Source organism: Amblyraja radiata, chromosome 22 (genome assembly GCF_010909765.2).
Source record: "Amblyraja radiata isolate CabotCenter1 chromosome 22, sAmbRad1.1.pri, whole genome shotgun sequence".
NCBI lineage: Eukaryota > Metazoa > Chordata > Chondrichthyes > Rajiformes > Rajidae > Amblyraja > Amblyraja radiata.
The window spans coordinates 24,445,393-24,469,334 of record NC_045977.1 but is presented as its reverse complement, the minus strand read 5'-3'; the positions used below and the strand labels follow the sequence as shown (position 1 = coordinate 24,469,334).

The 23,942-nt window shown below is 44.9% G+C and overlaps 1 protein-coding gene across 2 annotated transcripts in view; it reads left to right on the top strand.

Annotated features, from left to right (window-relative positions):
* The window catches only part of prkcb (protein kinase C beta), a 138,037-nt gene that overhangs the window by 51,734 nt on the left and 62,361 nt on the right, over window positions 1–23,942 (top strand). For both annotated transcript variants that reach the window (XM_033040739.1, XM_033040738.1), the window contains exon 3: window positions 13,157–13,239. In XM_033040739.1, coding sequence (XP_032896630.1) covers window positions 13,157–13,239 — 83 coding nt within the window. The remainder of the gene's footprint in view (window positions 1–13,156; window positions 13,240–23,942) is intronic.

Genomic DNA, 23,942 nt, shown 5'->3' with positions numbered 1-23,942 from the left:
AATGATATCCGTGATGTGTTGCACAAGTTGAGATGTCCTGACTGTGAAATGAACAGAGATCCATTCTTGCAGTTTATATTTTATAGAGAATGGACAAAGTCCGTCTCTGAGTGGTTTTAGAATTAGCAACACCTGGAATGGAACAGGAACAAGGGGTGAGATGTGAGAGAGAAAGACACAAAATGCTGAAGTAACTCAGCGGGACAGGCAGCATCTCTGGAGAAAAGGAATGAGTGACGTTTAGGGCCGGGACCCTTGTTCAGACTGTGAGAGGGTCTGTTTGCCCCTTTCCTTCACTTAGCGATCTTAATTGTTTTGCACCCTTCCCGTCTCTGAAATGTTTCTTTGCAGCTTCAGTTTTGAGTGAAATGACTTAGTTTAAACATTGTTAATCACTGTTCCAGTTCAAGCTGAGGAATGAGACAAAAACAGCACAGGAATTGGACAAATAAAATAGGAAGCCGATTTTCCAGGTCAGTGAAGTTTGTTGATACAAGAGATTGCAGATGCTGGAATCTGGAGCAAGAAAACAAACTGCTGGAGGCACTCGGCAGCTCGAGCAGCATCTGTGAAGAGAAAGTAATGGTTGGCGTTTTAGGCTGAGACCATCATCAGGAATTTAATTGAATGTTGTTGCTGGGCATTTGATTGGCAGCTGGAGTGTTGGTTGTAGGAGGTGTGAAATTGTATCTGCATGTTTGCGTGACTGGAATTGTATCTGTTTCTCAACCTGTGGAGTGCATACCCTGTAACCCTACACCTTTTTGTTTACATTTCAACATTCTTTCCACAGACCATTCTTACAGTTCTCTGTTCCAGCAAGTAGTCAAGTGTTTTCATTTAGTATATTGTTAATCAAGCTACTCAGTGGCACTTGAACTTATTTATTTTTGGAATTACACTGAATACTGTTAAAGGGAATGGTCACTTCCCAAACTAAAACGTGCCTGAACCCACTTGATGGAGAATGAGGAATTAGCAGTTGTGGTCCATGTTAGTACCAGTAAATCAGAGAGGAGGAGGGATGAGATCCTGCCACACGAGAAAGAAGTTAAAAAAACAGGACCTCAAAGTTAGTCATCTCAGCATTACTCCCAGTGCCATGTTTGGGCAGAGGAGATCCACGAGTGGTGGGGCTATATAGTCCAGAAGAAAGGGTGTAGCGTTTTGAGAATTTAGGACAGATTGTGGGGTGGGTAGGAGCAAAACAAATGAGACGGATCACACCATGGTGACATGAGGGGGATTAGATGGTGCATTTTGGGAGGGTTTTTAACTAGCTTGGAAGGCAAATGGGAACAAGAGAAGAGCTGGGATGGAGAAAAACAAAGCTGGAAGTACGGTTGAATTGTCAAAAGCCAAATAAACAGGCAACTGAAACAAAGGCCACATTCAATGGGATCAAACTACTGCTGTCGATCTGTGTCTATCTTCGGTATATACCAGCATCCACAGTTACTTTCCACACGTACATGTCCAAATGTCCTTTTAAATGTTGTTATAGTACATACAGTACCTCAACTACCTCTTCTGGCAGCTATTTCCATATACCTTCCACTCTGTGTGAAAAAGTTGCCCCTCAGGTTCCTGTTGAATCTTTCCCCTCTGGCCGTAGAGTTCCTGCCTCACAGCACCAGAGACCTGTGTCAGATTCTGACCTTTGTGCTGTGTATGCACGTTCTCCCTGTGAACACGTGGGTTTTCACTGGGTGCTCTGGTTTCCTTCCACATCCAGGTTTGTAGGCTAATTGGCTTCTGTAAAAATTGTCCCTCGTGTGTAGGTTAGAATTAGCGTATGGGTGGGCAGAGTGGGCTTGGTAGGCCGATGGGTCTTGGTAACATCCTGGTAAATCTTCTCTGTACCCTTTACAGGTTAACAACATCCTTCCTATGTAAAAATGTAACATAACGATACAGTAACTGATGAAAGGCAATATTCCAAATGCCTTCTTTACCACCCTATCTACCCCCGTGATGCCACTTTCAGAAAACTCTGTACCTGTACAAATTTCTAAGGAAGTAAATGCATTAATAAACTTTCTTTGTGATTGCATCAATGTGCTGGGCCCAGGAAAGATCTTCAGAGATCTACATTCCAAGGAAGGTTGAAGCTGTTGACTCTCTCCATCGCTGCACAATCATCGATGAAGGCAGAATCTTCGGCTCTCCCTTCTTGGCCAACACAATCCCATTCTGAGACCAAGATTGTTGTTCTGACACCATTCAATCACATTTTAATTCTCCCTCCTGTACTCTAACTTGTCATTACCAGTTATTCATCCAAAAACTGTGATATTGTTGGCGAATTTAATGATGTAATTGGAAGTGTGACTGGCTACACAGTCATGGGTATGGAATGAGTCGAGCAGGGGACTGAGCCCACAGCCTTGAGATGCTCCTGCAGTGATGGTTATTGCGGAGGAAGCATTGTTACTGATTCATACTGATTGTGGTCTACCAATGAAGAAATCGAACATCCAGTTACATAGAGATGTGCAGAGATCAATTTCTCCGAGTCTAAGACTGTGCCTGCATAGACGGAAATGGGCCAAATGCAGGAAAATAAGACAAGTCCAGAATGCCAACTTCATCTGTTTGGACAATTTGGGCCAAACGGCCTGATTTTATGCTACTGTATATAACTGCATAGAATCTGTGACAGGTGTCAGGGGTTATGGGGAGAAGACAGGAGAGTGGGCCTTCTCTTTAGGAGGGAGAGATAGATTAGCCATGATTGAATGGCGGAATAGCCTTGATGGGCCAAATGGCTTAAATCAGCTCCTATCACATGACCTTATCACTAATTAAAGTGCCAGTTTAATTAATCCTTGCCTTGGTGTCCCCCATGTGACTGGAAACAACTTATACAGGCATTTCAACACTATGACATTTACAAACCTGAGTTTCGTCCCACCCATTTAATCACTGTATGGACATTGTTGCCACTAAGACTCCTGCAACCATCTCAGCAGTCAGCTCAGATCTCCCACTGAATTGACAGTGTCGAGAAAGCGAGTCCACTTTTTAAAGAGTCCACATCTAATTTCCTCCCTCTTTCTTTGAAGGTCTTTGCATTTAAAACTGCCTTTGAGAATAGCTTCTGTAGCTTTCTAAACTTTAAATGAGTTCAAAGCTTAATTGCTATATGGCATACAGTTTTTTAAATTTCCAACTCATTGTTTGAAGTCTCGCTAATCCCTGCCCCATCAATACTGAATGGATTCATGAATAATTAAACCCTGAACACACCTTGAAAAGTATGCGGTGTAAACAAGTCATGTGATGGGGCTCAATATTGCCATTCCCATCTTCTACTCCTGCAACTTCAGCTTTGTGTATTCAGCCTAATTGAAGGCTTCACAATGAGAGTGGGCTCACATTGTCACAGCAGGTTTGCTGCAGTGGCAACTGATTGTAATCAATCCTCTCCAGATATTACATGTCGTTCCTTCCTATCCCAACCATGGACTTACCCTGGCAGAAACGTCAGTCTAATCTTTCAAGAGAGAAAATTAGTCATCAGCAGTTGTCCAAGGTGATTAGCATACTTCAATTCCAAATCAGATCTGCATCTCCTCATTAATATCAGCCAGATTAAAGCCACTTTACTGATCCTGCACCCAAAGCTCTGTCCCATCCATGCACCTCTCTCTTGCTCAGGATTGCGAGCTATTGACAGAGTCACGGGTAATGAGTCTGCTGAGGCGATTGGCAGCGTAGAGCCAAACCTCCAAGGTCTGAGATTAAGCACTATTGAAGAGTTTGTGAAGATATTAGTTTCAAACAAACCATATTGAGAGTAACTAAATTAGACTACACAGAACTGCAGATGCAGAAACCTTGAGCAAAACCACAAAGGTGCTGGGAGAACTCAACAGGTCAGGCAGCATGTGAGAAGGGAATGGCTAGGTGATGTTTCAGGTCAGGAAGGGACCCGACTCAAAACTCTGCCTATCCAGTCCTTCATCAGATGCTGCCTGACCCACTGATTTCCTCCAGCACTTTGTGTAGAGCTCAGATGATCCAGATGGAGATGAACCAGTTTACACTGAGAATTTGACAAATGAACATTGATTAAATGTAATTTGGGTGCTTTATTTCCATCAGTATCTCTACCATGCATAGATGTAGCTTTGATTCACCATCTTGTTCTGGCTAAGCATCTTCGGGTGAGAGTTTGGTGTGTGTTTCACAACTCTACATGTACAGTCAGCACTGTAGAGTTAGAAAGTTGTTCCGTGTCCGCGCTTAATCTCCCATGTACACTATCTGGTGAGCACAGAAAACTCAGTGTGTATAATCTACAATTGTGTGTAACATGACTGTTCTACAACATTATTTGCTTTTTTCTTTCATGGACAATGACTATTGCAAAAAAAAAAATCAAAATCCCACTGTCAGGCGCATAGCTCTATAATCTTCTTCATTGTCTGTGTATTTATCATTGTCTCATGCCATAATCTGCCCTGCATCTTCCTGTCATTGTCCTGCTAGCTCTTTCATTTCCTCTTAATTTTGCCCACTGCCGCATTACATTTTAACAAAGGGCAAGAACGGTTCAGGTGACCTGAGGAAGCAGCTGTTCCTGAATCCGGTGGTATGTGCTTTTAAGCTTTTGTGTCTTCTGCCTGATGGGAGAGGAGAGAGGAGGAATGAACTGGGATGAAAATGATCCTTGATTATGTTGACTGCTTTTCAGAGGTTGCATGTAAATGGAGTCTCTGGTGAGGAAGCTGGGCTGTGTGAAGGATTGGGCGACATTCATAACTCTGTGATTTATTGGTTTCTAGGGCAGAACTGTGCTAAATCAAGCTATGATGCATCCCAATATGTTGCTTTCTACAGACCATCTGTAAAAGTTGGCGAGTGTTGTTCGAAACATGCTGAACTTTCTTAGTATTCGGAGGAATTAGAAGTGTGTAAGAAAGAACTGGCAGATGCTGGTTTAAATTGAATGTAGACACAAAATGCTGGAGTAACTCAGCCGTTGAGGACTGAAGAAGGGTCTTGACCCGAAACGTCGCCCATTCCTTCTCTCCAGAGATGCTGCCTCACCCGCTGAGTTACTCCAGCATTTTGTGTCTATCGAGGAATTAGAAGTGTTTTCTTGGCTGTAGTTTCAATGTGGTTGTTCCAAGATAAATTGTTGGTGATATCTATGCAGAGGATTTCTGAAGCTCTTCATAAGTCAGAGCAACAGATTAAGGTCAATCAGCCCATTGAGTTTACTCCGCCATTCAATCGTGGCTGAACTATCTTTCCCTCTCAATCCCATTCACCTGCCTTCTCCCCGTAACCTTTGACATTCTTGCTAATCAAGAACTTGTCAAACTATGCTTTAAAAATACCCAAAGAGTTGATGTCCACAGCTGTCTGTGGCAATGTAATCCACAGATTTACCACCCTCTGCTCCGAGAAATTCCTCATCATAGAAACATAGAAACGTAGAAAATAGGTGCAGGAGTAGGCCATTCGGCCCTTCGAGCCTACACCGCCATTCAATATGATCATGGCTGATCATCCAACTCAGTATCCTCTGTATCATCATCTCCTTTCTAAAGGTAGGTCCTTTAATTCTGAGGCTGTGCCCTCTGGTCCTAGACACTCCCACTAGTGGACGCATCCTCTCCACATCCTCTCTATCCAGGCTTTTCATTGTTCAGTAAGTTTCATTGAAGTCCCCCCTAATCCTTCCAAACACTAGCGCGTGCTGGCCAGAGCTGTCTTTATATGTTAATTCAATCATCCCCGGATCATTCTCGTGAACCACCACTGAACACTCTCCAATGCCAGCACGTCGCTCCTCAGATATGGGGACCAAACCTGCTCACAATACTCTGAAGAATAGTCTGAAGAAGGGTCTACCCGAAACGTCACCCATTCCTTGTATCCAAAGATGCTGCCTGTCACGCTGAGTTACTCCAGCATTTTGTGCCTATTTTTGGTGTAAACCAGCATTAAATGCAGTCTGACCAGTGCCTTATAATGTCTCAGTATTACATCCCGGCTTTAATATTATAGTTCTCTCAAAATGAATGCTCATATTACATTTGTCTTCCTTACTTCAACTTGCAAATTAACCCTTTGGGAATCCTGCACTAGCACTTAAGTCCCTTTGCAACTCCAATTTCTTAATCCTCTCCCCATTTAAAAATTAAAAATTCATACTACCGAAGTGCACGACCGCACACTTTACTATGCCGTATTCCATCTGCCACTACTTTGCCTACTCTCCCAACTTGTCCAGGTCCTTCTGCAGACTCCCTGCTTCCTCTACGCTACCTGCACCTCCACCTATCTTCGTACCATCTACAAAACCATCAATACCATCATAAGAAGGGTCTCGACCCGAAACGTCACCTATTCCTTTTCTCCAGAAATGTTGCCTGACCCGCTGAGATAATCCAGCATTTTGTGTCTAATTCTTTAATCCAGATTTGTCACGCAAGACCTCCCCTTTACAAAACCATACTGACTTTGGCCTATTTTATCATGTGCTTCTAAGTACTCAGAAACCTCATTGTCCATAATGGACTCTAAAACCTTAATGACTCCTAAAGTCAGGCTTACTGGCCAATAGTTTCCCCTCTTTTGCCTTGCTCCCTTCCTGAACATTGAAGTAAAGTTTGTGGTTTTCCAGTCCTCTGGGACCACTCCTGACTCTGGTGACAGAATCGACAGAAGGATGTAGGGCTGGGTGTTTATGCGTGCTATTTTTATGATATTTATTTTAGTTGTTTATCTTTTTTAAATATTTACCTTGTATGTATCGTTAGCTTTTAGAAATGTTTGAATGGTGCACTGACTGGCTGACATTTTACAATTTCGTTGTACATGGTTCATGTTACAATGACAATAAAGAAACTATTCTATTCTATTCTGATTCATGAAAGATTAATATTAATGCCTCCACAATTTCTAAAGCTGCCTCTGTGATGTTGTCCATCTAGTCCCAGTGGTTTATCCACCTTAAGACATTTTAGCTTTCTAAGGACCTTCTCCTTAGTAAAAGCAACTCCACTAACTTCTGTCCGAAGAAATTCTGGCATGCTGCTGGTGTCTTCCATTGTGAAGACTGACGCAAAAGTCTTATTCAATTCATCTGCCATTTCTAAGTTCCTCATTACTATTTCTCCAGCGTCATGTCCAGCAGTCGAATATCCACTTGACTTTCTTTTACTCTATATACAGTACATATGAAGAAACTTTTGTATTATTGGCTAGCTTACCTCATATTTTATCTTTTCTCATCTTATTATCTTTTTAGTTGCCTTCTGTTGGTTTTTAAAAGCTTCCCAATCCTCTGGTATCACACTAATCTTTGCAATATTATACACATTCTCTTTTACTTTTATGCTGTCTTTGACTTCCTTTGTCAGCCATGGTCATCTCATTCTCCCTTTAAAATCTTTCTTCCTCTTTGGGATGAAAAAATCCTGCGTCTTCCAAACTATTCCATGTAGCTCCTCCATTGCTGCGCCACCGTAATTCCTGCTAGGGTCCCTTTCCAATTAACTTTAGCCAGCTCCTCCTTCATGCCTCTGTAGCTATCTTTAATCAACATTAATACCGAGTCAATCTGCAGGTTGAATTTTATCATATTACGGTCACTGCCTCTTTGTGGTTCCTTTTCTTTATGTCCCCTAATCAAATCTGGTTCGTTACACACCACCAAATTCAAGTCAACTACAAACTGCTCTAAGAAGCCATCTCGTAGGCACTCTACAAATTGCTTCTCTTGGAATCCAGTGCCAATCTGATTTTCCCAGTCAACCTGCATATTGAAATCCCTAATGACCACTGTAACATTGCTTATCTTACATGCTGATAGTATCTCCTAATGTAATTTGTACCCTACATCCATTATCATATCTACATCATTTGCGCTTACGTGCATAATGACTTCGGCTGCTCCCCCTCCTCCTCGAGAATCTTCTGCAGCTGCTCCGAGACATCCTGGACCCTGGCACCAGACCATCCTGGAGACCCGTTTGCTGCCACAGAATCCCCGGTCTGTCCCCCTGACTATAGAGTTTCTTATCACTATCGTTCTGCCTGACCTCACCCTACCCAGCTGTGCTTCAGAGCCAGGCCTATTGCCACAATCCTGGCTGCCGCAGCTCTCCCCTAAATGGTCACCCCCCCTCAACAGTATCCAAAGTGGTGTACCTGTTTTTTTCAGGGGAATGGCCACAGAGGATTCCTGAACTCTCTTCCTGCTCCATTTCCTGGTGGTCACCCATCGATTCTCTGTCTGCACCTTAGGTACAACCATCTCTCAATAACTCCATTCTATGACTTCCTCAATCTCCTGGATGAGCCTGAGGTCATCCAGCTGCCGCTCCACTTCCCTTTACGGAGCTGAAAATGGATGCACCGCCTGCAGATGCAGTCCTCGGTGGCACTGGATGTCTTCCTGAGTTCCCACAGGTCAGGAACGCCATTATACTAGCTTCCATCCCACCTTACCAGGACCAAGTTGCGCTCTGAAACAAACAGAAATTGACAGAACAAATCTTATCCTGCATTCACCCTTGATGGAGCCATCTCACGTTGAAGCCTCTTGAGCCAAAGCCTCAATGTTCCACTCTCACTCTGTCCCACTCCCACTGTGACCACTCTCACTATGGATGCTTCACTTAGGCTTACTCTTGACTATCTTTACTTTGCCACCATTGATACTGATTGGAACATGTACACCGCTTCGCTTCCTGAAGACAGAAACTAGCTCCTTTCTCGTGCTGACATAAGGGTAGGGTCATTGTCCTGACACCATGTTACTTAAGCTCTCTCGCTCCTTCCTATACTCTGTCTCACCATTGTTCAAGATTCAGCTCCCTACTGCGGTGTTGTGTGCAACCTTGTAAGTAGATGTGCCAACAGAGAACATCACAGCTTGCGCTAGGCAAGATGAGCCTCTGTATGCAAACCAACCTGTATATGCGAAAGGCAGTTCATGAGCGAGCAGCAGGAAGTATCCAGTTATGGACATGCAGCAAGTTATCATCCTCTCCGCCCCTTGTTGTGTGCCTGTAAATTATTCTGGTTTCTGTACTCACCTTTAGTCATCATTCTCATTTCCATGCTGCAGTTATTTTTCAATTTCAACCGTATCAATTCGGACATCACAATCAGCATTCGTGAAATCATACGCAGGATATACTCTGTTGCTAGGCATACCAAGACAAGAGCCAGAGAGGCAACAGTCGAGAGTGTTTAATTGTCATATGCACTGGCAATGGAACAATGACATTCTTACTTGCTGCAGCTTAACAGGCCATGTTTCCAACATGATCTTTGTGGAAGCTCTTAAAAATGTGCCTTGTGGACTGTGCAGTGCTGCTGCTCATTGTAAACTCCACCACCCTGTCAGCCTTCATTATGTTGGGTTATGCGGAAATCTTGAAAAAACAGGCACTTTCCTTGACTTGAATGCTACCTTTGAAGTGACCATTGCAATGCTTTGTGTGCGCTTATTGACAGAGAAATACACCTCTTGTGTCCTCTTTCAAATGGACTCCTTTGCAACACATGATTCAGATTCAGATTCAGATTCAACCTTTATTGTCATTGTGCAGTGTACAGTACAGAGACAACACAATGCAGTTAGCATCTCACCCAGAAGAGTGAACATAGAATAATGGACAGCAGAATATATATATGTACATACATTAGTGCAATTTGTCGGGGGGAGGGAGTGTCCGGGGGGGGTGACTGGCAATCACCAAGGTGTAGAGTTAAGTTGTGTGACAGCCGCAGGGAAGAAGCTGTTCCTGAACCTGCTGGTCCGGCAACGGAGAGACCTGTAGTGCTTCCCGGATGGGAGGAGGGTAAACAGTCTATGGCTGGGGTGAGAGCAGTCCTTGACGATGCTGCGCGCCCTCCGCAGACATCGCTTGCTCTGGACAGACTCGGTGCCGTGGTGACCTGGCTATTGAGTTATGGGATTAATAATCCAGAGGCCTGCACTATCAATCGAGAAATATACATTTACATCATAGCAGCTTTAAATTCAGTTTATAACCTAGATCAATCAGTAATTTTAATACAGTAAACCTTCGTTTTAACAGACCCCTTGATAATAGATTTTGTTTATAGCAGATTGACCTACTGACGGCTGCCCGTGCCACCTCAAGCTTAGACCACTTCCAGGCAGCAACTGCTGCCACGGCCGACCCTCACCTGCACTCTGGCAACCCACGGGCCGTTTCTTGCCCCTCCCCCAGCTGTCAACAGGCCTGGTCCATCAACTCATCTAGGCCTAGTTCCAGACCGAGAGTCTGAAGAATGGTCTCAACCCAAAACATTGCCTATTCATGTTTTCCAGCGATGCTGCCTGACCTGCTATTCCAGCACTTTGTGTCCTTTTGTGTATTAACCAGCATTTGCTGCTGCTTGTTCTACTACTTGTACAATCCCTTAGTTGGCTATAATAACACGGGTTTACTGTGATGATGATTTAAAAACTATCGAATTGTTGCATTAGATTCAGTGATGTCCTTCAGGTGAATAAATCTGCCATCCTCACTTGGTCTGAGCTAGGAGCCAGAGAATCCTCTTAAAATGGAAGCATCACCCTCTTAAGAAGCAATCGAGGGAGGACAATAAACGCTGGCCTTGCTCCTGACCCACTGATCATAAAAATGTTGAAATGAATAAAACGGAGATGTGGCTACATAATTGGTAATGAGTTTCCATGGTCTGGCTGGATGAAGACATTGAATATAATCCTACATAAAATTAATGTGTGGCTGATCAAGTCAGACAATCACATAGAAACATAGAAAATAGGTGCAGGAGTAGGCCATTCGGCCCTTCGAGCCTGCACCGCCATTCAATATGATCATGGGTGATCATCCAACTCAGTATCCTGTACCTGCCTTCTCTCCATACCCCCTGATCCCTTTAGCCACAAGGGCCACATCTAACTCCCTCTTAACTACAGCCAATGAACTGGCCTCAACTACCTACATGATTTTTAGGAGTCCATCTGCAGAGGACATTGCAATGAAAGACATTTTAATAGAAAGGTAGAATGAGACCTGGTGTGACCTGAGACCTAGAGGCATTGACGTGCTTTCTTGACCGAATTGTTGATATCAATCCTGGCAATCCGCATAAACTGTGCGGTGGATAGGGTTTAAACCAAATAGTGGGGTGGTGGGTGGGCTCAACAAATTGAAAATGAATGGATAGGATAGTAAGTTTGAAAAGGGATAAGAATCTAAGGTCAGACAAAATGGGGACCAATTTGAGAATACTGAACAGGTACTAAACTGAGCAGGTACTGAACGTGGACAGGTTGGGAGAGTGGGCAATGAAGTGGCGGATGGAATACTGTGTTTCAACCAGTGCCGTCATGCACTTTGGTAGTAGGAATAAAGTTGAAGCCTATTTTCTAAATGGGAAGAGGATTCAGAAATCAGAAGTGCAGCAGGACTTGGGAGCACTGGTGCAGGATTCCAAAAAAGTTAATTTGTATGTTGAATCGGTAGTAAGGAAGGCAAATGCAATGTTAGCATTCCTTTCAAGAGGACTAGATAATAAAAGCAGGGATGTAATAATGAGGCTTCATCGGGCACTGATCAAAAACAACATTTGTTGTACAGTAAGCAATTTTGAGCCCCATATCGGAGGAGGAATGTGCTACGGTGGAGAGGGTCAAGAGGAGGTTTAAGGGAATAATCCTGGGGATGATTGGGTTAACATATGTTTAGAATGTGATGGTACTGGGCCTGTACTCATTGGAGTTTAGAAGGATTTGGGCTTGGATATAGTGACTGTGGAGAGAATGTTTCCACTGGTGGGAAAGTCTAGGACCAGAGGGCACAGCCTCAGAATAGAAGGATGTAGGTTTAGAAAGGAGATGAGGAGGAATTCATTTAGCCAGAGGCTGATTCATCTGTGGAATTCATTGCCACAGATGGCTGTGGAGGCCAAATCTTTGGGTATTTTTAAAGCAGGGATTGATAGGTTTTTGGTTAGTAAGGGTGTCAAAGGTTACGGAGTGGCAATAGACAATAGGTGCAGGAGTGGGCCATTCGGCCCTTCGAGCCAGCACTGCCATTTAATGTGATCATGGCTGATCATCCCCAATCAGTACCCCGTGCCTGCCTTCTCCCCATATCTCCTGACTCCGCTATCTTTAAGAGCCCTATCTAGCCCTAGTGAAAGGCAGGCGAATGGGATTGAGAGGGAACGATAGATCAGCCATGATTGAATGACGGAGTAGACTCGATGGTGTGAATGGCCTAATTCTGGACCCCTTGCCTTACTTCCTTTTGTAATCCTCCTGAGGTAATTCCTGAGGCTCACTGAGTAACTAAGGCCCAAGTTGATGGGTTCTGGGCTCCAGCCTCAGCAGTGTGCGGTACCTAGCTCGGGCCCCATGGCATCTTGGTCCCAGTGGGTGGTTACAGGATTGTAGATTATTCTCTGATGGATCCAGCTGCCATTACAGATGCATCCTGACTTGGAAATGCATTCCTGCTGCTCAAACTCCCACCCAGCATTAGGGAAGTAGATGGTGGCTGAATCGTAGCCTGTGCTGAAGCAACACAGGCGACGAATGCTCCCTTCATGGCAACACCCAACTCACAGCCATTCACTGCTAATGAAGCAGCTGGTAATCACCAGCGTTTGCTTGATATGTGGCACCAGCATCAGTCCGTGGCTACTATCGAACGGATGGCAGGTGCAGTCATGATTTCAGTGTGACCAATGGTAGTCCTCACAAAGTATTATTTCCAAAGTATTATTTCCTTAACATATGCAGCCCATTCTGTGATGACGAAAAGCTAAGTTTTGAGGTGTGTTGTATTTCTCAACACCTGCATTTCTCAATCATGGTATTTTTCCACCTGCTCTCTTTAATGAGGGTGGGGATTCACTTCCATCTTTCTATATAGGTCAGTTCTAACGTAGTTTACATTACTCTCAGACTGGCCAAGTCCCAGTGTGACAGTCTGCTCCATGCAGTCACTCCACATGACTTCATTCATATGTTTGTTTTGACACAGATGTGTTGACTGTTCTGCATATGCTGACTGTTAGTTTGGCGTTCTAATTGTTCTGATTGTTTGATGCATACCAGTTAGTTGATGTATTCCAATTGGTGTTTGATTTGACGTCTTACGATCTGCGTTCTCATTTACAGTTTGCTCCTTCGTCGTCCACAAGCGGTGCCATGAGTTTGTCACCTTCTCCTGCCCAGGTGCGGACACAGGACCTGCCTCTGAGGTAAGGTTCCAGGTGCATTCAGGTGTGAGTGGGTTTGTGATGTTATAAAGGTTGGACTGTGGCTTGTTGGGCAGAGGAAGGACATTGATGGGCAGAATGCAGGGGACTGAAACAAGTGGGCAGTTTCAGAGGATGGAGATTGATGGATAAAGTGCAGAGGATGAACATTAATGGGCAGCGTGCATGAGGTGGACATAGATGGGCAGGGTGGGGAGGACGGAGACTTGTAGGTGGGGGGCTGAGAATGAAGATTGCTGAGCAGAGTGCAAAGGACGGAGGCCAGCGGGTAGTGTGGAAAGTTTATCTTAGTTTAGTTTAGTTTAGAGATACAGCATGGAAACAGGCTCTCTGGCCCTCCGAGAATGCACCAACTGGAGATCCTTGCACATTAACACTACCCTACACACGCTAAGGACGATTTTACATTTATACCAAGCCAATTAACTTACAAACCTGAACCGCAACGTTGATGACCAGAACGACGACCAAAGACCGGAACGCGCCCTGGTAGGCCCGACTTTCCCCACAGGCCTCTCAGGGGACTGCGGTGAAGCCGGGCGGCAAGGCCTCTCTGGGCCGAAGGAGCCTCAGCGGTGGCGGTGGTGGGAGCCTAGGCGGCGGCAGCGGCAGTGGGAGACTTTGCAGCGGGTGCCTCAGTAGAGGCGGGAGACTCAGTGGCAACGTGGGCCTCAGTGGCAACGTGGGCCTCAGCTCGGTGGGGCTTCACAGTCGATGAGGGGGAGGGGAAGACAACTGTGTCCCGGTGTGGGGGATCACTGTGAAGAACAATGGAGGACCCGGCGTGGGGGGCCTGCCGTGAGGAACGGTGTAAAAACCGTTGAGGGGGGGGCACTCTAGTTTAGAATCCTCTGCCCAGTCTGTGTTTGTTTGTTTGTTTGTTCATTTGTACCGGTGAAGGCGCTGTACACACAGCAGCCAGCCCACAGTCGCTTGCCTCTTTCCTTTTGTTTTCACTTTTAATTTCAAGTTTTTGCGTACCTTGTGTGTCGTGACTGTCGGCAGACCAATTTCCCTCCGGCGATGAATAAAGTTTTATCATATATTATCGTTTTTGGAGTGTGGGAGGAAACCGAAGAACTCAGAGAAAGCCCATTCAGGTCACGGGGAGAATGCACAAACTCCGTACAGACAAGCACCCACCGTCAGAATCGAACCCGGGTCCCTGGCGCTGTAAGGCAGTAGCTCTACCGCTACACCACCGTGCTGCCCCAAAGGATGGAGACGAGTGGACTGTGTCCAGAGAATGAACACTAGTGGGCAGTCTGACGGGGACAGAGACTAGTGGATAGACTCCTGAGGCAGAGGCTGATGGTGGGTCGGTGTTCAGTGGATAGACAATGGGGGGGAAAGTGGGGAGGAAGTGAGGGAATATGAGTGATTGTGGGGGTATGATTGGATGGCCACAGAGGCCACCTTGTCACTTGCTGCTGATCAATCTGCTGATGTCGACTGTAAGTGTATTGGAACTAACTGACGATAAGCGGTGAAAGTAGGAGCTTGCAGGTGTGGTTAACATCCTAGTGGCGTGATGGGAAAGTTGATGAAGATTGTCACTGGCAGGCATCCAGTGCTGAATGAAGACAAGTTCTGATTTGTGACATTAACAACCTGTTAAAACAATCTGCAGATGCTGTAAATCTAAAATAAAAAGAGAAATACCAGAAACTCATCAGGTCAGGCAGCTTCTGTGGAGAGAGTCTTCTGACAAAGAGACTTTGATCTGAAACAGCAACTCTGCCTCTGCAGATGTTAGCTGGCCTGCTGAATGGTTCCAGCATTACACAGGGTACAAGCCTAAAGTTACCAGTCAATGTAGTATGAACACGTTTACATCACCCAATTTAACACAAATAATTTTAACCTCCGTTAAATGAACACATTGATCCAACTTGTAGAAACATTTGTCTCTGCTTCTACCTTCAATGCACTTTGCTCCATTTCATTGTGAACAAGGAAGTGTTGACTGCAAATTGCTTCATTTTCACAAACAATCATTATCACTAAAATTAGCAACTGATTAAAATCTTTACCAAAGATAGACACAAAAAGCTGGAATAACTCAGCGGATCAGGCTGCATTTCTGGAGAGAAGGAACGGGTGATGTTTTGGGTCGAGACCCTTCTTCAGACTGGTTAGAGATAAGGGAAACGAGAGATATCACAGAGGGGGAGCAGCGAGAGAAGATGTTGACGACCTTGAGATTTTGTATGTCTGCTTTGAAGAAGCTCTCCTCCTCTCTCCAACGAGAGTTCTGCAACATCTGCTCTTGGTGCTCGGGGGCCTCGGGTCTTCCGTTGATGAGACGATCTTGACTCCCGTAGCCGGCGGCGGTTGGGCCCTCCACGTCGGGGCGATCAGCTACCGCATCGGGGGGAATGTCAGCTCCCCCGCCAGGCGATCGGACCCCAGGTCGGGGCTTGCCGAACCTCTGCGTCGTTGGAGCTCCCGACTCGGCCTCTCCCGAGATTGTGAGCTCGTGATGTAAAGTCTGCAGGCAAGGGATCAGCTTCGATGTCAAGTCCACGCCCCGCGGTAGGGCCCAAAGTCAGGCCTCCAGCTTCACGATGTTAGGCCGCAGAGTGACCGGAGATACGATCCTGAAAACAATTGCATCTCCGGCAGGGTAAGAGATTGAAAAAAAAGTTTCCCCCGACCCCCTCCCCCTCCCCCCACATAAAACAAACCGGAGAACATTTACACAAACTTTTTAAATGCACTAAAAATAACAAAAAAAAGACGAAAAAACAGGCAGACTGTTGGCGGGACTGCCAATCGTGCGGCGTCCCTGGTGGTGAGACCTCTTTCAATGATTCGAATGAAAATGTACAAGGCACGATTGGTAAATTTGCAGATGACACTATAGTGATCTGGTGGCAAGTAACCTGAGGAAAGGTTAATGGAGTTTAATGCAGATAAGTGCAAGGTGTTGCATTTTTGGAAGGCAAACCAAGGCATGACCTTCACAGTGAATGGCAGAGCTATGGGGAGTATCAGGCAGCATCTGTCGAGGGAAATGGAGAGATGACATTTCAGGTCAGGACATTCAGTTATCTCTCTCTTGTGGCTAACATTTTCACAAGTGGGAAATATAATTGATGGTTGGGAATGCAGGCTAACATGCAGTAAAGTAATCTGTACACAGCATATACCACTTGCAATGGACTGCCTAAACGATGCCTGTAGACTTTTAACTACTGCTGAATCCTGATGCAAGTTCATAACTTCATAGGTTATAGTAGCAGAATTAGGCCATTTGGCCCATCAAGTCTACTCAGCCATTCAATCATGGCTGATCTATCTTTCCCTCCGAATCCCATTCTCCTGCCTTCTCCCCATAATCCTTGACACCCATACCTATCAACTATCTGTCAATCTCTGCCTTGAAAATACCCAATGACTTGACCTCCACAGCCATCTGTGGCAATGAATTCCGCAGATTCACCATCCTCTGACTAAATAAATTTCTCCTCATCTCCTTTCTAAAAGTATGTCCTTGAATTCTAAGGCTCTGCCCTCTGGTTCTAGACTCTCCCATTAGTGGAAACATTCTCTTCACATTCACTCTATCCAGGCCATTCACTATTCGGTAAGTTTTAACGAGACCCCCCCCCCCCCCTTTCCCTGTGTCGGTGGCACCAACGGACAGGGACCAAAAGCGCTGTGGTCTTTGTCAGTGATAATGAGGAACAGCGCTCAGTCCATAAAACCACATTGACTTTCTGGTTCTGATGAAAGCTCATTGACCTGGAATATTAACCATGGGAAATTTTCAGCACTAAAAGAGGCCATTCAGCCCATCATATCCATGCTAGTGTCCATGCCAGCTTTCAGCTGCAGTCCCCATTTACAGCTCTGCAACTATTCATTGTACCGTTTGGTTGTGGAGAGGTCTTCTGTCTCTCTCACTCCCTCAGGCTGTGATTCCAGATCCTCACCACCTCTGGGGGTAAGACATTAGTTCATCTCCCCTCTAATTGTTCTACAATTACTTTAATTCCTGGCTACGATCCCTTTTGCTAAGGGGCAAGGGTGTTTCCTGGGCACCCTATCTAAACCCCCAGCCGTTTGCAGTCCAACAATCATGTACAGCTTCCAGCTCGGATCAGGATAACATGCGCCTCTCCTCCCACGGAGAACGCCTACAGTTTATTTTTATTATTTCCATCCTGTGAGTGCTTGTTTAAAGGAATTAATTGGATAATTGATACTGGCCCACATATTGTGTTCTTTGGGTGTCATCTGTTATATATTCACTTTTCATTAATTTTGGCTTTTCTGGTCCCACTCCCACTGGAGCTCTCTGCAGAAAACAAACTGGTGAAGGAACTGAGCACGTCAGGCAGCATCTGTCGAGGGAAATGGACAGATGACATTTCAGGTCAAGACATTCAGTTATCTCTCTCTTGTGGCTAACATTTTCACAAGTGGGAAATATAATTGATGGTTGGTAGTGCAGGCTAACATGCAGTAAAGTCATCTGTACACAGCGTATACCACTTGCAATGGACTGCCTAAACGATGCCTGTAGACTTTTAACAACTGCTGAATCCTGATGCAAGTTCATGACTTCATAGGTTATAGAAGCAGAATTAGGCCATTTGGCTCATCAAGTCTACTCCGCCATTCAATCACGGCTAATCTCTCTTTCCCCTTTCTCCCAATAACCCCTGACACCCGTATTAATCAAGGATCTGTCTATCTTTGCCTTCAAAATATTAATTGACGGTCTCCACAGCAGTCTGTGGGAATGAATTCCACAGATTCACCACTCTCTGACCAAAGAAATTCCTCCTCATCTTCTTTCTAACGGTACATTCATTTAGTTTGAGGCTATGGCCTCTGTTCCTAGACCCTCCCATTAGTGGAAACATCCTCTTCAGATCCATTCAATCCAGGCCTTTCATTATTCGGTAAGTTTCAGTGAGTTCCGCCCTCATCCTCCTAAACTCCTGTGCGTAGAGGCCCAGTGCTGTCAAATGCTCATCATTAGTTAACCCAATCATTCCTGGGATCATTCTCGTAAACCTGCCCTGATCCCTCTCTAATGCCAGCACATCCTCAGATATGGGGCCCAAAACTCCTCACAATTGTCCAAATACCTTATAAAGCAAGAACTGGTCCTGTGATGGATCCAGCAATTTCACATGTAATGATGAATTGGGATGCATTTGGCCTCTCAAAAGAGGCTAGGCGACTTGGGTCTGCATTCCTCGAGGTTTAGAAGAATGATGGGTGATTTTATTTAAACGTATAATGTGGCTTGAGCAAGGTAGATGTTGGAATATATTCACAAGGGACAGAACTATGAGCAAGGGGACATTGCTGCAAAATAAGATGCTTGTGTTCTAAAACTGAGGTGGGTAAAAATGGCATCTGTGGAGGTTTGATCATTAGAAATATTTACGGTGGAAATGGGTAAATATTTGAAAGATTGAGGGTTATGGGAAACTGGTATAGAAGAAGATTTGAGGCCAGTGTAGGTCAGGCATGATCACAATGAATGGGGGGAGGGGGGGGGGGGGGAAGACCTTCTGCCCTACCCCCGCTCCTGTTTTCTATGTTCTTGCTTATCTTACCTCTTCTCTTGAATCCACAGTAACCCAGTTCTGGCTGACTCAGCACTCCCTCTCTCTCCAGTCTTCATTCTGACACTCTTGCTTCTCCACTGCTTGACTCTGATGCTCCCTATGATTAATCTTCTTGATGCTCAGATGATCACTCATGCTGTTACTATGCTGACAGCAGTATCACTGCCTGCAATGCTGTTACTACTGTACTCTCTTGGCCACAACTTGTGGTGTGACACAGTCGTACATATTCCCTGTCAAACACGGTGAAAGGTGGTTTTAGTTATCAGTGTAGGAGTATCAGGTCCCTCACGCACCCAGTTCTTACAATTCCTCCTTCTTTACTAATTCTAGTACCTGTGCTGTTTGTTCTCAGGCTGCGTATCGCAGTTGTACCCATGAAACCGGCAACCCATTGTTCAACATTATAATTCTGGTAGTTATTTTCCGTGGAAAGTTAATTTCTGTTCATTCAGATCTGTCACAAATTATAGATGTTGAAGAGATTGAAATAAACAATTTATTTGTTGAACATGGAAGGATTGGAACGCAGAATATTTATTCAAATGTAAAATAAACAACCTGCTGGAGGAACTCAGTGTGACTGGCTGCATCTCAGAGAGCAATGGACAGATGACATGTTAGGTCTGGACCCTTATTTAGATCCTGCACACAGGGGTTGGTCTGTTGACCTATAGGAAATACACAAGTGAACAGGTAGGTGAAACTAGTAATCAGGAGCATTGGCCTTCAAGGCTGGGGCCTTTAGACAAGGGGTAGACTGGACGTTGGTGAGAGCACCGTGAGAACACTCATATGACTATACTTGCCTCAGAGGCAGTTCAGACAGAGTCTGATACCTGGTTGAAGGGATTATTTTACAATAATTTAGCTAATTGGGGCTTCATTCTTTGGGATATGATGTTGACTTCCCGGAGTGGGACATATCTAAAATATGGGTTACAGGCAGCCCTACGATAAGGGGTGTTGTGTTCCAAGAAAAGCAGCCCATATCATGATCTTCCATAACACAAAGCCACATTACTTACATATGCAGCTAGAAACACGAGTTGAGAAAACAACTGTGTTTACTTGTTTACTTTTCTTAATGTTTGAAAGATGGAGGAATCGAGGGATATGGTAACTGGCGAACAGAAGAGGAGCTGAGAGCAGTTTAGATCAGCCATGATCACATTGAATGGTGAGGTAGGCTCATGGGGCCTGATGTCCTACTACTGCCCCAATAATTTTGTGTTCTTGTACAATTTTATTCTGTAGAATCTCTTTTAGTTCAGTTCGGTTTAGTTTATTGTCACATGTACCGAGTTACAGTGAAAAGGTGTTGTTGCTTTTCACTGTGCCTCACTCAGTACACGTGACAATAAACTGAAACTGAAAGAGATTCTGCAGAATAACATTGTACAAGAATACACAAAAAATAATAATACTTGAAGGATTCATACTTACTATAAATCCTTGATTTATTCATCCTTATAGTCCTTGACAGAATCCCTTGTATTTAATCTCTTGAATATTGTGGTCCCTCAAATAGAAAGTCCAGCATCATTTGCTTTTCAATTACTTTGTGCAACTCTCAGTGATGTTTTAATGATTATACATACCACAAATCCTCAAGTTACAGAGGATTACCACAGTATGTGGCTTTTCACTGTTGGGAAAATGCTGTATTCTGTGAGGTAACAGTCCAGATTGGATCAGTTCTGTGCATTGAAATCAGTTTCCTCATTTACCAAATTATTCAGTCTGTTACTCTTTATAATTTCCTGTTTCCATCTATATTGCTTAAACTCTCATGCCACTGTCAAGGAATCATAGATTGGTTCTAGCACAAAGTGACTCTTCGGCCCATTGTCTCTGCACTGGTCTCTGCACTGGGCGCGACTCTTGTCAGCAGCGGCCTCTGCAGTCCGTCTGTCTTTTTATTGTTTTCTGTCTTGTTCTATGTAGTTTTTATTGTTTTTTTTGTCGGGGTATGTGTGTGGGGGTGGGGGAACTTTAAGGTCTTTCCCCTGCACGGGAGACCCGACCTTTTCTTTGTCGGGTCTCCGTTGTCGTTGGGGCTGCAACGTGGAGCGGCCTCCAACAGGAATGACCTGGGGCTCCAGTCGCGGAGCTGCGGATTTACTCACCATCACGGAGATGGCCGAGTCCGGAGCGGGTGGAGCTGTGGTGGAGCGCTGCTGTGACCCGACACCCGGAGATTCGGAAGCTCCTACTGCAGGTCTGTGGACAGTAATACCGGGAGCCCGCCGGTCCCTGGTGGGAGACCGCTTTTCGGGGCTTCCGCAACGGCGACTTCTCCCGCCCGAGTTGCGGGGTTGAAGATTACCTGGAGCGGGGCCTACATCACCGCCCCGCGCGGCTTGGAATGGCCGCGGGACTTTGTGAGCGCCTGCCGGGGCTCCAACACCAAGAGCCCGCCGGGGCTCCAACACCAAGACCCGGTGCGTGGCCTTGCATCACCCGGCGTGGCTTTAATGGCTGCGGGACATTTAACATCGCCCGCCGGGGGCTTTGACTCTGTCTTTGACTCTGACATGGGGGGGAGAGAGGAGTGCAGGGGAGAGATATGTTTAAGTTTTGCCTTCCATCACAGTGAGGAGGAGACTCACTGTGATGGGTGTTTATGTGAATTGAATTGTGTTGGTGTGTGTCTTGGTTCTTTTTTTGTATGGCTGCAGAAACCAAATTTCGTTTGAACCTCATGTGAGGTTCAAATGACAAATAAAAGGTATTGTATTGTATTGTATTGTATTGTATTGTATTGTATTGTATTGTATTGTATTGTATTGTAGTGTATTGTATTGTATTAGGTCAGCACTCCAGGTCCACCTGGTGGGCCACTCTTCACAGCCTTCGTGTGTACATAGCCTTTGATCCACTCTTTGCTTCCTGTCTGCCAACCAGTTCTCTATCCATGTCAATACCCTACCCCCAATACCATATGCTATAATTTTGCACACTAATCTCTTGTGTGGGATCTTGTCAAAGGCTTTTTGAAAGTCCAGATACACCACATTCATTGGCTCGATTAGTAAAGCATGATTTCCCCTTCATATATCCATGCTGACTTTGTCTGATCCCATCACTGCTTTCCAAATGCATCTTTAACATCTTTAATAATCAACGCCAGCATCTTCCCCACTACCGATGTAAGGCTAACTGGTCTATAATTTCCAGTTAGCCCTCCCTCCTTTCTTAAAACGTGGAGTTCCATTGGCTACCCTCCAGTCCACAGGAACTGATCCAGACTCGAGAGAACATTGGAAAATGATCACCACTGCATCCACGATTTCTAGGGCCACCTCCTTGAGTACTCTGGGATGTAGACCATCAGGCCCTGTGGATTTATCTGCCTTCAGTCCCACCAGTTTACCTAACACCATTTTATGATTAATGTGGATTTCCTTCAGTTCCTCCTTCCCAATAGATCCTCGGTCCCCTAGTATTTCCGGGAGATTGGTTGTGTCTTCATAGTGAAGACAGAACCAAAATATTTGTTTAACTGTTCTGCCATTTCCTTGTTTTCCATTATAAATTCATCTGTCTCTGACTGTAAGGGACCTACTTTCATCTTCACTAATCTTTTCCTTTTTACATACCTATAGAAACTTTTAGTCAGTTTTTATATTCCCTGCAAGCTTTCTTTCATGCTCTTTTAACCCCCTCTTAATTAAACCCTTTGTCCTCCTCTGTTGAGTTCTAAATTTCTCCCAGTCCTCTGGTTTGCCGCTTCTTCTGGCCAATTTATATGCCTCTTCCTTGGCTTTAACACTATCCTTGACTTCCCTCGTCAGCCACGGTTGAGCCGCCTTCCCAGTTTGTTTTTTTCGCCAGACATGGATGAACAATTTCTGGAGTTCATCCATGCGGTCTTTAAATCTTCGCTATTGCATTTCTACTGTCAACCCTTTAGGTATAATTTGCCGGTCTATCTTAGCCAGTTTCCATCACATACCTTCAAAGTCTCTTTTATTCAAGTTCAGGACCCGGATTAATTGTGTCACTTTCCATTCTAATGCAGAATTCCACCATATTATGGTCACTGTTACCCAAGGGGCCTTGCACAACAAGATCGCTAACTTATCCTTCCTCATTACACAATACCCAGTCTAGGATGACCTGTTCTCTAGTCGGTTCCTCTACATATTGGTTTGAAAACCCATCCCGTATACATTCCAGGAAATCCTCCTCCTCAGCACTGTTACCAATTTGGTTGGCCCAATCTATATGTAGACTCCGCACAGCATTGGTCTCTTTATTAGCAAAATATTAACGTATGGAAGCTGTTGGAATAAAGTGTTGTAAGCAGTTACCTGGAATGGGATGTTGCCCCATGAAGAATGGTTGGATAGGCCAGCCTTGCATCTGCTAGAATGTGGAAGAGTGAACGGAGTTTTGAACACAATTCCTAGATGAGTTGGTCGAAATGACTTGTTTCTGTGCTATATGACTCTAAATGTCAAAAAGACGAGGTGACACTTAGCCATATCTGAACAGTATTTGAGGCCAAAGAAAGCAAAGGATGGGTTGGGTGGCAACTGGGCAGAAGTACTGTGGACTGAACAGAGGTGTTTTGTGAAGCATCTGTGCAGAAAGTACGTGTACCCTGTGTCTCCTGCCTCACATTTTGAACATTTGGGGTAACCTGTGATGGCAGGGTGTTCCTCTGGAGTGGGTGTGGACCTCGCTCACCCAGGCGGGAACTTAAACAGGACCTGGGATACAAGATAATGTTGCCCTGGTGTTGCAGGCAGCTGAAACCGCGAGGCTTCTGACGAAAGTGAACTTTGTTCGTTTCGGTTCCTGCGACCAATTAACATTGCGACATTGGCAGAGAATGCACACTGATTAAGACAGGTGCTGTTGTAGCATAATGATTTCATGGGCTAAAAAAGAAAAACTCGGGAGAGGGAGATGCAAATGCTGGTTTAAAATTAGTATTGTTGTCCTGTGTGTGATTCTGTGAAACTGCAGGATAATTGCTTTTCACTGCTGGTTTCGCGTGTCTGTGATGAGCAGCAGCAGTTTGCAGGTATTAAAAATAGTCACCATTTGTGGAGAGCACAAGAGCTGCTTCAGTTAGGAATAGCT